General features: G+C 40.7%; 1 protein-coding gene across 1 annotated transcript in view; it reads right to left on the bottom strand.

Annotated features, from left to right (window-relative positions):
- Positions 1-14,437, bottom strand: part of LOC117427757 (transmembrane protein 132C-like) — a 102,124-nt gene that overhangs the window by 37,708 nt on the left and 49,979 nt on the right. Inside the window, exon 3 of the mRNA XM_034046019.3 lies at positions 13,513-13,653. Within this exon, the coding sequence (XP_033901910.3) occupies positions 13,513-13,653 (141 nt within the window). The remainder of the gene's footprint in view (positions 1-13,512; positions 13,654-14,437) is intronic.

Below are 14,437 nucleotides of genomic sequence, written 5' to 3'. Positions count from 1 at the left end.
TTAAGGCATCTGGCCTGGCAAGGCACAGCAAAGTACTTAATCAGTGTAAAACATTTGGACTCACTGAACCATGCCTGACTTCACATATTGAAGCCATGTGTTGGTCCGCTCTGGGGTGGTCATCTTGGCATGTACCATTCTCACTACACAAACTGGACCCAGCTGTATGAGTGGACCCTCCTGTAACGCTGTGGTCACATCGGGCACACTGGGCACTGCATTCTACCTCCAATGAACCATGATGTGGGTTCACTTGCAAAGAGACAGGACAACCCTTATAAAAATCTCTCACAGTAAAAGCATAGCTAAGTGTTATAAAGCACAGTGAAAGCATGGCAAAGCATAGGTAAGCATTTTAAAGCACAGGGAGGTAAGGTAAAGCACATAAAAAAAAAACATGGCAAACCAGGGTAAGCTAGACTATTTTTCTAGACTATATTTTTTATGACTTTCAGAAATAAAAACCTTATCTGCTGGGCGGTCTTTGTGTTTCTTCGCCATGCATTGCAGTAAAACTGGCCCTGCTCGTGTGACCCGACATCCTGAAAAGCAGTCAGGGGGTTGACTGTGTGTGCAGAGTAACATTGCGTCTGGATATCGTTTCGGACATTAGGCAAATAATACATAAATAAGAAACGAATGCATGGAATTAAAAAAAGGAAGAAAATATCACAGCATGCTATCAATCTGGATTAAGAAAAAATGTCAGTTGGAAGCATGAATTTCAGCATCTCATGACAAATCGCACAGTTTAATGAAGGCGGTTTAATAGGATTAATGGGAAGTAGCGGGGGACTAAGGAAAAGCTGGCTTGCCATCTGAAATGTTCTTTTTATAACACTGAGAATTATAATGAAGCGCTCCAGTAACTTCTGTAATAAACCACTGCAAGAAAGGACATCATTAGCAGTGGTAGCGCACGAAGTGGAAGTAACAGCATCACAGGTGAGAAAATAGAATCATGTGCAGCAGCTCACATCACAGAGATCTCGCAAATATTATCTTTTTTATTTGAATACAATTGTCTGGGGACACCTTGTGTACTCATTGTGGGGTTGATTTGTCCAGCTAGTTCAGGACTGTAATTCACAAGTCCATGCTGAAATAATGCTTTACTGCAGCAAGCTTTACAAATCAAGAGTGCCAGGTTTAATGCAATTAACGAATGCAACTAAAATGCAATTTCCTATTGAGTTCCAACACTGTGGCTGATCATTTATGATAAATGACATGCTGAAAAGCCTGACATCAATCCCTGTTCACGTAACCTGACACTTTGTGCTGGCATTGTGGTTAAGTGCTTACCCTGATCAAGTCGAAGAGAGATTCATGAAATAGCCAGTGGCTATACTGTGCAAGATTAAATTAGACTGACATGGTCCAGAGGTCAGTTTCAGAATCAGTTCAGACAAACTCTCAGTTTGAACAGCTTGAAGATCGATTTAAAGTTCACAAAGGAAAGTGGAGGGAAGGCAGTATAAACACTTAGTGAAATGTCAAAGCATGCCGTTGCCTGCCTTCTGACATTTTCTAGCGCAATTTCCAAACTATAGGACAAAAATGAGCTTGAAAAGGTTAGTCGAAATGTTCGCCAGAAGCAGATTTAAAGATTTTTGTGGAGGATCACCAGAATACCGCAGCAGCTTTTGTGTGAAGTGTTCTCTGATTTATCTAGGTGGAATAACAGAAATATCCATAATAACCATACTATAACAACACATAACTATATAATAATAAAACTTATCTTTTCCCCAGAAAACTAGGGAGACAACTACGGGTTCTTAAAACTGCAGACTCCTATTGTATCACAGAAATAATAAATCAGACATATCAGACATGGAAAATAATGTCACGATTTCATCTGTCACTGAGATCAACCGGTAAGTGATTTTGAAAATCAGTCAGTTTGAGCTTCAGATCAAGATTGAGGTGAATTAATATCAAAATTGGAAGTAAAAATCACATATACAGGCAACCTCTGTCTGGATTGTCTCTTTCTGAGTGGAAATATCAGAGAGGGAGTGAAGGGAACGGACAGAACCCTGAACCACTCAGAATGAGTGGAAATATCAGAGAGGGAGTGAAGGGAACGGACAGAACCCTGAACCACTCAGAATGAGTGGAAATATCAGAGAGGGAGTGAAGGGAATGGAAATAATCAATTCAAATGACATACGAAGATGCTTACAGGGAGCACAAAAGACACGAGAAAAAGAAAGACAAGAATATAAAGAAATATAAAAAAAACTTTTAATAATTAAGACAAATTGCAGTATGAATTATGATCATTTAATAAAAATCTAAAATATTCCAATAAAGGCTGTGAGTGTGTGTCGGCGAGCCTTGCAGCCTTTGTTTTTGCTGCTTCCAGACCCGCTCATTTCCTCCAAGACACCAACCTGGTGCTTTGATTTATTGTGGGTCTTCTGCACCATTTATCTGCCCCACTTTTACTATGGAGCGAAAAGAAGCTATTGAATTTGAGCCGCAAAACAGGCAGTGTATAATAACTGTTGTCAAGGAATAAGAAGTGCTGTGCCTCACGCTGAAAAAGAAAAACACCCCTCAGTGAAATTATCTCCAAAGATGAATGCGTGACAGATCTGTCACTTCACCCATCCTCCTCCTCCTCTTCCAATCTCCAGCTAGCACCACCAAATAGGATGCCTAAACTGGTTATTTATCTGAAAAAAATATATATATATTGATTTAAGGCTGAGGATCAAATCATTTCTTCTGTGCGAGCGAAAGAAGCTGAGACACAGCCCAGTGCTTGCTGCCAGAACTAGACAGCTTGGCACCGTTACAGCCAGGTGACCATTAACCAGGCCGGGGTGTCGAAATCGCTTCAGATTTAGGTGCACATTTGCAGGACACCTACGCCTGGTAACGTGGGAGGAGTAAGGCTAGTTTTGAGAACACCCTGAAAGGCATTACTTTAAAAGAAACGCATTGCTTTTCAAGAAACACATTGCTTTATAAGATGCACGTCACTCTGCGCTGTGTTCGTAACAAAGCAATATACTTTTTCACAATTCAAGCTCTGATTAAAAGCATTTGCTTTTTTTAATCAGGAATTACCAAAACAGCTGACCAAGGGCTACGTACTGTACTAGTCTATCAATTAATACCTGGATCTACAAATTCAAGAGCGGTGACAGGTGTTGCACAGATGAAAAGCTGCAATGTAAGTGACTGAAACACTGCGTCAGGCTTACTGAAACCAGGAACCCAAAAATCTATCGCTCAGGAGACCCCACACCCGGATGGCAGCATGGCTGACACGACTGTCAAACGGGTAAAGTGAGACCTAGCCTGGTCATGTGGAGCATTTATCCTCATCACAGGAAACAGAGAAACAACAACAACAACAACGTTTAACTGCCCTTGAATATATTGTTGGAGGAATGCCGATTCAGTAAAATCATTCTTTTAACATATCATTTTAACCTTTGGGTAAAAATAAATCAATTCAGAAATTCAGTGCAGGGTCTGTAATACACTCAATATTGTAATTAAGTTTATGTTCTTGATTTCCATATTTTAAATACAATTAGTCCACTCTGGCTGCCTCACATTTCCCCTTACCAGTAAACACAGGGAAACGACTCACATTAGACAATATTAAACCCAAACATTTACATTCCTTCTACTTAATTTCTTCTATTACTTTTCTTTTTAGCATTCTGCATTCTTTCACAGGCTTTTGTATAACACAGAACAGACCGTCCTCTGTTTGAAATGCATTGCTGCATTATTGGATAAAAGCAGGATGCCATCTTATTTCTTTATTTCTTTATTTGTTTTTGCACTCCAGTGCAAATAAAGGGCTTATTCTATTAGGACTGATACAATGTGTATAAAACAATATGCCAGTCTAGCTGAAGAACGGGAGCATGTGTCAGTTGAAATGTCACGGTGCATCTGGGTGACGGCACGGCGTGCTATCAGAACCAAAAAGGCTTTCGCTTCCTTTCTGTTTCCCGCATTTGAGAAAGTTTACAAACGAGAGGAGGCCATTCGGCCCATCTTGCTCGTTTGGTTGTTAGTAGCTTATTGATCCCAGAAGCTCATCAAGCAGCTTCTTGAAGGATCCCAGGGTGTCAGCTTCAACAACATTGTCAGCTTCAACAACATTACATTTGATGGTAAAGCAGTCAGCTATTAAAGAGCTGCCCATGAAAAGCCACAGAGACTGCCGAGAAAAAAAAGAAACAAACACTGTCTTAAAAAAAAAAAAAAAGAGTTTTGTTTTGTAACTGGAGTAGAATTTGAAATCATAGAATTTGTAAATGTAATTGGACATTAATTCAACAGCAGCACACCTCTTTCTACCCTGTTCTTTTAGCTGTTACAGCGGTGAACAAAGCAGTGATCCCTGCTTGATTTACGACCTCTGCAACGTGTGAAAAATGTATATTGGGATGGCAATCAAAGACACACCAGCCGTTGAGCAGCACTAAAGGGAAAACAATTGCCAAGCCCCTTCTACTGATTACAGACCGTATCCTGCACAGACAGCAGTCCCACTTGTTGATTGTCCTACTTTGCTTCTTAACAGTTCCTACCGTGTATATCATTTGATCCAGTGTTTAACATGAGAAGAGCCCACCGCTGTACCCTTAACAAGTCCTCCATCCAAACTGCAGACCTGCTATCATCCAGAGCAGCTTCAAAGAGGCTCATCAACCATTACGCTGCCGAGAACAAATTGAATTTACAGCCATTTAATGTTCGGGCTAATTAAAAAACCCATCTCCCTGAGGCAAAAGAGTTAACTCGATGTACTACAGAGTCCCGTTCCGTTAATGAAGACATCAAAGGGTTTCAAGCGGGGTGGCTCAGTGCCCTTCTCCTCTCATCAGAGCTCCAGGGCTTCGGTCAAAAGGTTTGGGTTCAAATCGGGCACTCGTCCAAGGGAATGAAAGTCTTTATCTGAAGGATCAAGGTGATGGGACAGTCAGAGACTACTGGTACTGGTAAAAGTAATATCTGCCCTGCCGAGAATACCAACACGCATGTACTGTAAACGCGCCCGCAATAAGAGACACCTGACACACAACCAAATTCACTTTTAACATACTGTAACAAATGTCGCTAGCACAAAAAACACAGCTCATGCAAAGTTAGGTCATCAAGAGTCAGATTCCTGCACCCTCAATACAGTACCATACATTAAAGTGCCATCAGCAGGAACACAAGAAAAACAAGGTAAACATGACAGCTTGTACAGGCTCCTCCACTATCCCCTGTCTTGAGGGAGTCTCCACAGACAATTCGAAATTACCAAAGTTCTGAACTCCTGATGTGGAGACCCAGGGAGACCACAATAAGGGAAATCACATATGTCTGGTCTGAAATACGAATGTGAAATGTACGATTGGTGTCCCACCATGTGGCAAGGCTATCTTGCCTGGGATCCCTATCACTGAATGGGGACTCAAGAGCCCTGGATGCTGGGTTTAACACACTTAACAATCTCCTCCCAAGTCATCTTGACACAATGACATGGTTTCCACCAGGTAGAGGTTCCCAGGTGTCTGCAGGGAGAGCACACCAGCAGGTACCTTCCTACAGCTGGGACACAGTAAGTGCTGCTCATTACTAAACCATATCAAATTGAAACACTGTACACTACTGTGGGCTTGCATCCTGTAGACCTCTTGTTTGTAAAAGACAGGAGATTTAATTCAATGTATTCATGCCCTGTTGTGCCCCCCACCCCAGCTTTTGGATTCAGCCACCTTGAACAGCTCGAGTGGTCTGTGCTCACACCAGGATGAAGGGAGGGACAAAAAGGGACTATCCATTAGTAACTGCCAATTTATCCATTCATTCAACGTTAAACCTATCGGTCAACCTTGAAATGCTTCAATTAGGCTCTCGTCCCATTCTAATTGAGAAGGTCTGATCGTTGCGGCCGGGGGAGGTTCAGTGATCTACCGTGCCTGGGGGAGATGTGGAAATAACAGGACTGACCGCTCTCTGGTGTGAGCCGTGCATTTCTTTCTCACTCAGAGAGCTTATTGATTTCAACTCTGACAGAATTTAGTGCAGCGCTATTAATGGGAAAAAAGAAGAAGAAAGAAATGTAACTGCAGGGCATTAATTCCAGGCAAGATTTTAAAAATAAATCTTTAGAATTAGAGGCTGAATTCAGAATGTGGTTTATTTTTATTAATTAAAAACAATTGTTTCATAAAATTCAACTCCAGGACTAATTTTACTAAACTTTTGGTCCCAGGGCTGGTTATGAAAAAAGCAAAGTTTAGCAGCCATGGTTGTCTTAAGAATAGTTTTTACTAGAAAGACTTTCATGTTTTTCTGCAGTTTTTTGTTTTAAATTTTATATCAAGATAGATCTAATGAGGATATCTGCATAGCACATAGTGCCACCTGGTAGCCACATGTTGTAACTGCAAGCCAGACAGCAAATTGTATATATTTTATACTAATATGTATTAAACAATTAGGAACATCGTATTTACCTAGGAGATAGAAATGGAAACCAATTCTGTGATATTCCATATTCATGTCAAGATAATTCTTATTCTAAAATAGACCAAAATAATGACATTGGATGTCAGCTCGTTATTTTGCGGTATACTAAAAACAAAACAAAACAAAAAGTAATTAACACCTGTCACCCTAAATATAAAAAACAGAAAGCACAATTTAAATATTCTGTTTCTCATTTGAGAGGAGCAGCGTTGGCTATAACCCTAATTAAACTGGCTTGACATCAACATTTAGGACAGAATTAATTCAGAAGTAAATGCAACTTGGGCCAGATAAAAAAAGGAGTAACTTATGGCATGCTTTCAAATGTATAATCTCGAAACTGTTCAGTACCTTACACAGTTTGTATGAGCTGGCTGAGCCGCACTCGCTCACAGCTGGATTGGATGCGAGATTAGGAACACTGAATAAGCCCACAGAGTTCAGTACTTTCCCTCTAAAGCTTGTTTTGTGTTTTGCTCTTGACCTCTGTCTACTGTAATATCAATGTCGTTTATTTAAGAACGCTGCTTCTAATGCGTCCTGCTAATTCTGGCGCGGTACATTCCAGCACTTCCGTTTGTGTCCTAATCAGAAGCAGCCCAAGGCTTTCATTCAAGTCTAATTAATTGATCTGAATGGCTGCGGATCTAAATCACTGTCGTTTAAATCCTTTCACTCAGTTTTAAAAGCAGAGGCACAACCATATAGACTCACATGATGCTCGGCTTGGTGTTCGGTCATCATAGTAAACAAAAAACCCTAATTTAATAATCTAAAGCGAGGCGGCATTTAGATCCGCCACTGTTTATATCAATTGAAGAGACCCCAAAATGGATCCTGTAGCGTTTACCTGTTCACCGGTCTCCAGGAAGAAAGACATGCGCCTGAACAAAGACCTGTTCTGCTACCAGACAAATACGTACACCGAGTCAAAGAAGATACATTCATCTGCAAAAAAATAATGTAGAGGAGGTGTTGACAACAGAGCAAAATGTTGCTTTGAAATATGGAAACATGTAGTGAGTGTTAATACCAGTGTGACCAGGAGCCTTGCTGTGTTCCAGACTTCACCTGCCAGACTAAAAGATATCACAAGACCATCTTCTGTAGCATGCAGTGTAAATGGCTTTCAGGCCATCAAGACTATGTGCATTTGGATCATAGAAAAAGGGCCTATTTAAAAAAGAAAACTAACAGAAAACCCTGGCTTGTATTTATCAGCTGTGACCGATGTAACCTGGTGAATAAATTGAACATAGCTTGATGGTCATTAAGATACGAGACTCGTGAACCCAGCTATAACTAAGGGGCTCTCTTATTGTAGCCCAGCTATGGTAATAGCAGATTTCATTTTAACACATCATATTCAGATGGGTTAGAATTTGCTTGGATCCTAATTTCATGCATCAGGAGTCATTTGGATTTTCCAGTCCTATTGGTCCAGTAATGATAATAAAAAATGCATGGCTGTTACTGGTGGTATGAACTGCAGAGTGACAAGCTTCCTGCTAACAAATTCAGCGTGGGCATGCTGCAAAAATGTGTTCAGACTCATTCCAGTACATATTAATATTCACATTTTCTTTTTTCAGTTATCACAACAAACATGTGATTTTTTTTTTTTTTTTTTACATTTTGTAAAAATCGGGTGTTTAGAGTCAAAAATCATACGGGTTTGTGAAATGTGTGCACCTTGGGAAACAATTCAATTTTGGCGACATTGTGGTATATAAACAGTACAATCTATAGTGTCATATGCATAAGCTGAAAGCACTTTATTTTACTATTTGAGTAAAAAGAATGAGGAATTAATACAAATGTTTTAAAGGTCAAAATCTCCCAAAGGGAAGTGGAACATGGAAAAGCACTTCCAGTTCCATGTTCTCGTGCTTTTTTCCTCTGTTGCTGTGTTGCATGCGTTACCTTTCTCAAAACAGCAGATTCAAGCCTAGGTCAGAATCAAACTACACACTGCTAGGAAACATTTCCCATGTTTAGTGGCACTGAAACAACAGAGAATGGGGACAAAAAAAACTGACTTGAATTATTAAAAGGTCCGTTAATTCATGCCTTTCAGCGCAGTTTCTCTTTTATGTTCCTCAACATACTCTGAAGTCACCAGTAGGGAGTATCTTCAGCTTGTGTTGCCTGTCTTCTTTGATAGCTTAATCAAATGGTTAAAGTGCTATTGTGCTTCCCCTGCAATACGCGTCCCTAATATCGTGGTACTCCTTTAATACCCTATTCAGTGTGTTCTGCAGGGTTATCTATTGTTGTTTCTGTTTAGATCAGTAAACAGTTACGTACTGTTCCTTCCAGCGAAAAACGTGTTTCTTTAAAGACTGATTTATCATTTATCAGAGCTGCACAGGATTCAGCACACCATGCTTTACCTGTCTGCTTCACAGCACAATGCTAATGTATCCTCACCTCACCCCACCCCACACAATGAGCCTGGGGACATGCTCGAGGAGTTAGCATGGCAAGAAACAACTATATAATAGGACGTTAGTCAAGTAATGCAAACAGATGAAAATAGAGATTAACATCCTCAAAAGCTTTGTTAATGCACAATTAACACATACACAGAGACACGAATTGCTGTCCAGGTTATTCTCCTGTATAATATGAGTCTCAGTGGGGCTACAGGCTCTTTACATCTGGAAGCACAATAATCATTTTATATTTTCTTAAAAGGATATAAAGCTACTGTATAAAAACACACCGGCTCGTGTATTTGAAGTCTCCTGAAGCTTTTTACCAAGGGTTAGACCAGTCTTCTTACCCTGCGAGATATTACGAGCTGTCAGAAACTTGTCTCTTCTCTGGGTCATTTATCACATTTGATTCGGTTTTCTCTCCCTCCCTGGCTAGTCTGATGTTTGACAGCTCATCCTGATGGCAGAATATCTTCCAAGATGCAGTTAGAGTATCGAGGGTGTACTTTCGGTCAGGGCTGTTCAAAGGATTATTTAATCACAATCAAGTGTAAACTTTGACATCCCTAAAGTAAGAGGCAATTGGAGAGAAGGTTCCGCACACAAAGCTGAATTGTGCTGGGAAGCCTAGCACTGAATGCCCCTGCGAGACAGCAGCCTCAAACCTGCAAACCTGAAGCATATTAAATAACTCTGCACATCAGTGGGATTGTGTCTTGAAAAATGCATGTATATTGAAAGCAGCCTTCTGCACCCGTGCAACCCCTAAAAACAAGGGAGTCTATTCTAATGGCCTAAACAGTGGTGTGTTTTAAAATGTAGAAACCCACCATGTACAAAGTATGTTCCATCATGACAATGTGAAATCTATTTTCATGTGAACAAAACAACGTTGCTTCTGTACACAATACAGCAGCTTAATGCATCCAAATCTCAAAGTTAAAGTAGACATTTTGGGCTATTTTTTTGCAACACTAAAAGCACAGCATACATTATTCTAAAACCTTTCCTTGGATTGGAATGGAAGCAGTATTGAGATACAGTTTAGCTTACAATAAACCTGAGCACAATTTACTTTGCTCACACACAAATATTCTAACATTTAACAAAACTATTCTAACAAAACTTTTTTTTAAATCAATAAGCTCACACATATTTGATGCAAGCTCTCAGACGAATCAGAAGATGGATACATTTTTCTATAAACATCATTGTTTGATGTCCAATTACCTGAGCCTCATTTTAACTTCTAGCCTGTGCCGAGATGGCACTAACTCTGAAGCCAGTAGCTCAGGAGAGTACTGGATCAGCAGAAGAAAGCCTGCCTGGGTTTTGACATCACCTGCATAAAAATTAAACACACATTCAGAGGAGAATACTTGCTGGAAGAACAAGCAAGGAAAGTGCCCTAATTACCTGCAGAGCTGTTTTCTCCTGAGGAAGGGGAAATGTAGCTTTCACTTGCCTTGGAAGAAAAATACCTACCTGGGGACACCTGTCTTAAAACTATATAAATAATGAATACATTCAGATAATGGCTCTTCTCTACTGCCGTGCGTCCCTATTGAGCATCTCAGATTACAGCTTCCAAAAGTGCTCATTTACATATAAACAGCTTATTTTATGGAGGCAAAATAGACTTCACGGTTTATTTATTTTAGAAATAACTGCATTTTTATTGTACTGTTCCTAATATTAAAATAAGTCAAATTATATTGTGTTTCCATAATTGCCATCTGAATGTATATCCCAGTGTTTAAATAACACCTAATATTCACTTTTTTTTTTTTTTTTTTTTTAATAATAATACAAAGGTTGGATCTTATTGTACGACTGCAAGAACAAAGAGTTTAAAATTAATTTCAGTTATGTAGATTTACATTAATAAAATATATTGAGGATACTGAAAAGGAATGTTGCTGCAGTTGTATTGTCATTGTTAATTCTGTTCAATTCTGTCACTAACATTACCCCTAACCCTAAACTCAACCCCAACCCCAACCCCAACCCCAACCCTAACAACAAAGGCCAGCCCTGCAGGTGTCTGCTCTGAGCTCACTGGCCATCTGGCCAGCAGGGTTCACTGCAGAGCGATGAGGAGAAACAGTCCCTGCTGGTTTTACCTCCCTAACCCACGGGATCGCCTGGGCCAATGTGACGCTCCCGTCAGAGTCCCCAGCGAAGACCAGCCTACTTCACACAGTCAGAACAGTCATTTTAACAAAAATAAACTAGCTGTTTCTAAATTCACTACCTCTGATACAGACAATGGGAACTCACTTATTATTCTACATGTGGTGATGCTCAGCGTGAACAGAAACATTTCCAGACAGATTCTAAATAAAATGCAAACCGAGGCAGTCTGTATCATAAATGCTTTGACGCATATCTATTCCGACACTGCCAGCCAATGCTTTACTTCACAAACACGCGGCATCCGAGTCCCAGCAGATAAAACAAACAGAAAATCTCAGCTGATGTGGTGAAGACATTCATGCTTCACCCGCCTGGCGCTATCGCATGCTGATCTTCACCGCTGATGAAATGGATCTCAACGCGCTTCACAATCTGAAGCTCAAAGAAGCACAACTGCACTGATCAGGAAAAAGGTCAGCATGCTTTTAGTGGGTGAATGATTTGCTTTGTTTGTCTGTGTTATTGAATTAGGAGGCTGCACACAGACAGCTGAAGCTTTTGCTAAGTGACTCAGAAGGTGTTTAAGCCGAGCATTGAGTGAGCATCCACAGTTTGGAGAGAGGAGAGAGGGCTTTATTTGAAAATCAAGGTTCAGTTCAATTTCTTATTTTTATATCTCAACTGCATTGAAAAGTGTCTTACCGTAGATACAGTGGAAACAGAAACAGGCAGTATAAGGTGGCTGACTAAACCGTAAATGACAAACAATTTGTTGGGACCGGAGATGCCCTAGAAAGCATTGGATTTTCCTTCTGGGAGATGCCCAGACTAATCCTATACAAGACAGGAATCTGCTAAAAAGATCAAAACTTCATTTTCTTCAATCCATGTGAACAGCCAATTGCGAGTAAGTTATTCACTAAGCCTCCAGCTGACAGACGCTCCCATTGTGGCTGTTTGAGCAATATCGAATTTTCTTTTTAAGACGGTCCCCCCTGTGAGCATATGGGGAATGGAGAAGATAAATAGATAGAGTTGTCACTTGAAAAGCACAGGATACAAAATGTGTTAAATGTCTTCGTTAGGCACTCAGAGTAGACTGCTTGACTGCTTGGCCATCAAGTAAAGCAATCCTTCAATTTCTTGTGCAATTTTAAATCCAAAAGACAAAAAAAATCAGATAAATGTGTGTGTGTTTTTTTTTTCATTCTAACCCTAATCCTAACCCTTTACGTGTGATTTGACATTGTTACTATAATCCAGTGGTACTCTCTTTTCAGTCTATTCCAAACACAGGCAAAATCCCCACCTAGTCCTGAATTGCCCAATTGCACACCAGGATCAATCAAATACTTTAGGCGCTGGCTGGCCCTTATAATGCTCTACCACTGTACTTTTGCATGGTAGTTTGGCAGTTTTCCCATGCTTTTCCCATGATTATACTATGCATAGTTTACAATGGTTTGTCTTTTTTATATGCTTTACCATACCTCTCTGGGCTTTGCAATGCTTTTTTTCACCAATTTAGTCACGCTGTCTACATCTCTTAAACACCCTCCAAGTGCCCTTGTAACGATCCGGTATTCACTTTCCCCGCATCTCATCTCATATATCATGCACGTGGTATATTACCATGAAAAGATGCTCCTGTGTGTGAACAACAAAGATCTGCTTGTTGAGACACCTTCTCTAGTGTGGTGGCTCTCCCAATTAGAAAGATCTGGGGCACAGAGTTGAATTAACTGCAGCACTTTCCTGGATGAAACTTTATAAAGTGCACTTCTGAAAACTACAAAATAAGAAAGCTGCAGGCAACCCAGTTAATGCGACTGCCTTGCGTTGGTATGTTTCTGTAATCCGTGAAATGATACCTGTCACAGTAACTTAGGCTCCATCAGCACTGTGTCTTGATCCTTGTAAAACCATTACAGTTAACAAAGCCAGGAGCTCTCAAGTTAATTAACACTGGGAAATTTCTTATTCCCCCCCCCCCCCCCCCCCCCGCTAGATTTTATTTAAAAGCAATACTGGTGGTGAAGGTACTGCTGCAGACTTATACAGTATTTAGAAACCTGAACAACTGTGAGACTAATAAGCACCATTGAGGGTTATCATATATGACTTATATGCTTAATAATGTCATATGGAAAGACAGCACAGATTTCTCTAGAAATAAGCTAAAGGTTGCTTCATATTGTCCCCACTCCTCCAGCACCATGCTGCTCCATGGTAGGATAGTTTAACACAGGGTCAATATACATAAAAAAGCACATTGATCCAGTGCCAGTTCTAAACAGGTGATCATGCCATTCTGCTAGTGTAACATTTTAAAAAGTCTGGCTCGTTTCTACAAACATTATGAACCCCATGGAGCGGAGTGGTCATTACCAAACAACAGACACCGCTCCCTGGGAAGAACGCTTTGCGTTTGCCATACCTGTTTCCTGAAGAAGTCCTTTTCCTTTGACAGCGGACAGAAACAGCGGACTTTCCCATTCCTGATTCTTGTCTAATATCCCACGTGCCGGCGTTGCTGGGCTTCAGGCTCAGGAAATTCACACCTTGATTAAACTGAGCTCTGTGGAAGAAGGACAAAGAAGAAGCAGGTAAGATAGAGCAGAATCAAAACAAGTCTCTCCGTTCTGCCTTAAAGCACACCGGCCCAGCAAGCACTGAACTTCTACACAGCTGATCATTTTCGGTACCTTACTGCAAGATGTAAGGGAACTAAAGGAAACCATCAAAGCAATGCTGGGCAGCACTGAGGGATACAGCGCTATTATCTGAATATTAAAGGAGAATGAAGAATAGACCTGTAATCAGGTACTGTGAGATTCACGCTCAACGCATGCTTCGGATAGCATGGAAGTAACCTCAGGTAACAAACTCACTTCCCACCAATCTGTAGATTTGAACTCTTGCGATTACTGCGTTAATGCATTCAGGGATGATCCATCACCTTGGCTAGGCACGAGCTGCACGAGCTGCAAGTTTGTAGAATGCACAAGTTATTATAGGGTCATTGTGACCCTGCCAGTAGAACCTGTCAGTCTCCTGAGAATGCAGAGCTTGATTAGGCTCTTTGGCCTTTCTCTTTGTTCTTCTGTACAGGCTGAGCAGTGGTGTGATACATTAGGGAACCGACTCATTCCTGAAGTCCACCCACACGTGCGTGATGGTTGCTAAACTTGTGAGTGAGAAGATTTGGCTTTTTTTTTGTTATTTTCAGGGTTCGAATCAACAGATTTAGAGAGGCTGTGATTTGCGTTGCTTTGCGATGCAGGATCACTTTGTATTGACTGCCACTTGAGAGGACGGTCCCCAGGCAGCTTTCACAGCGCTCAGTACAGCTCCCAAAAGAA

Source organism: Acipenser ruthenus, chromosome 21 (assembly GCF_902713425.1).
Source record: "Acipenser ruthenus chromosome 21, fAciRut3.2 maternal haplotype, whole genome shotgun sequence".
Classification (NCBI taxonomy): Eukaryota; Metazoa; Chordata; class Actinopteri; order Acipenseriformes; family Acipenseridae; genus Acipenser; species Acipenser ruthenus.
The sequence above is the reverse complement of the archived record's forward strand: the minus strand, read 5'-3'. Positions and strand labels throughout refer to the sequence as shown.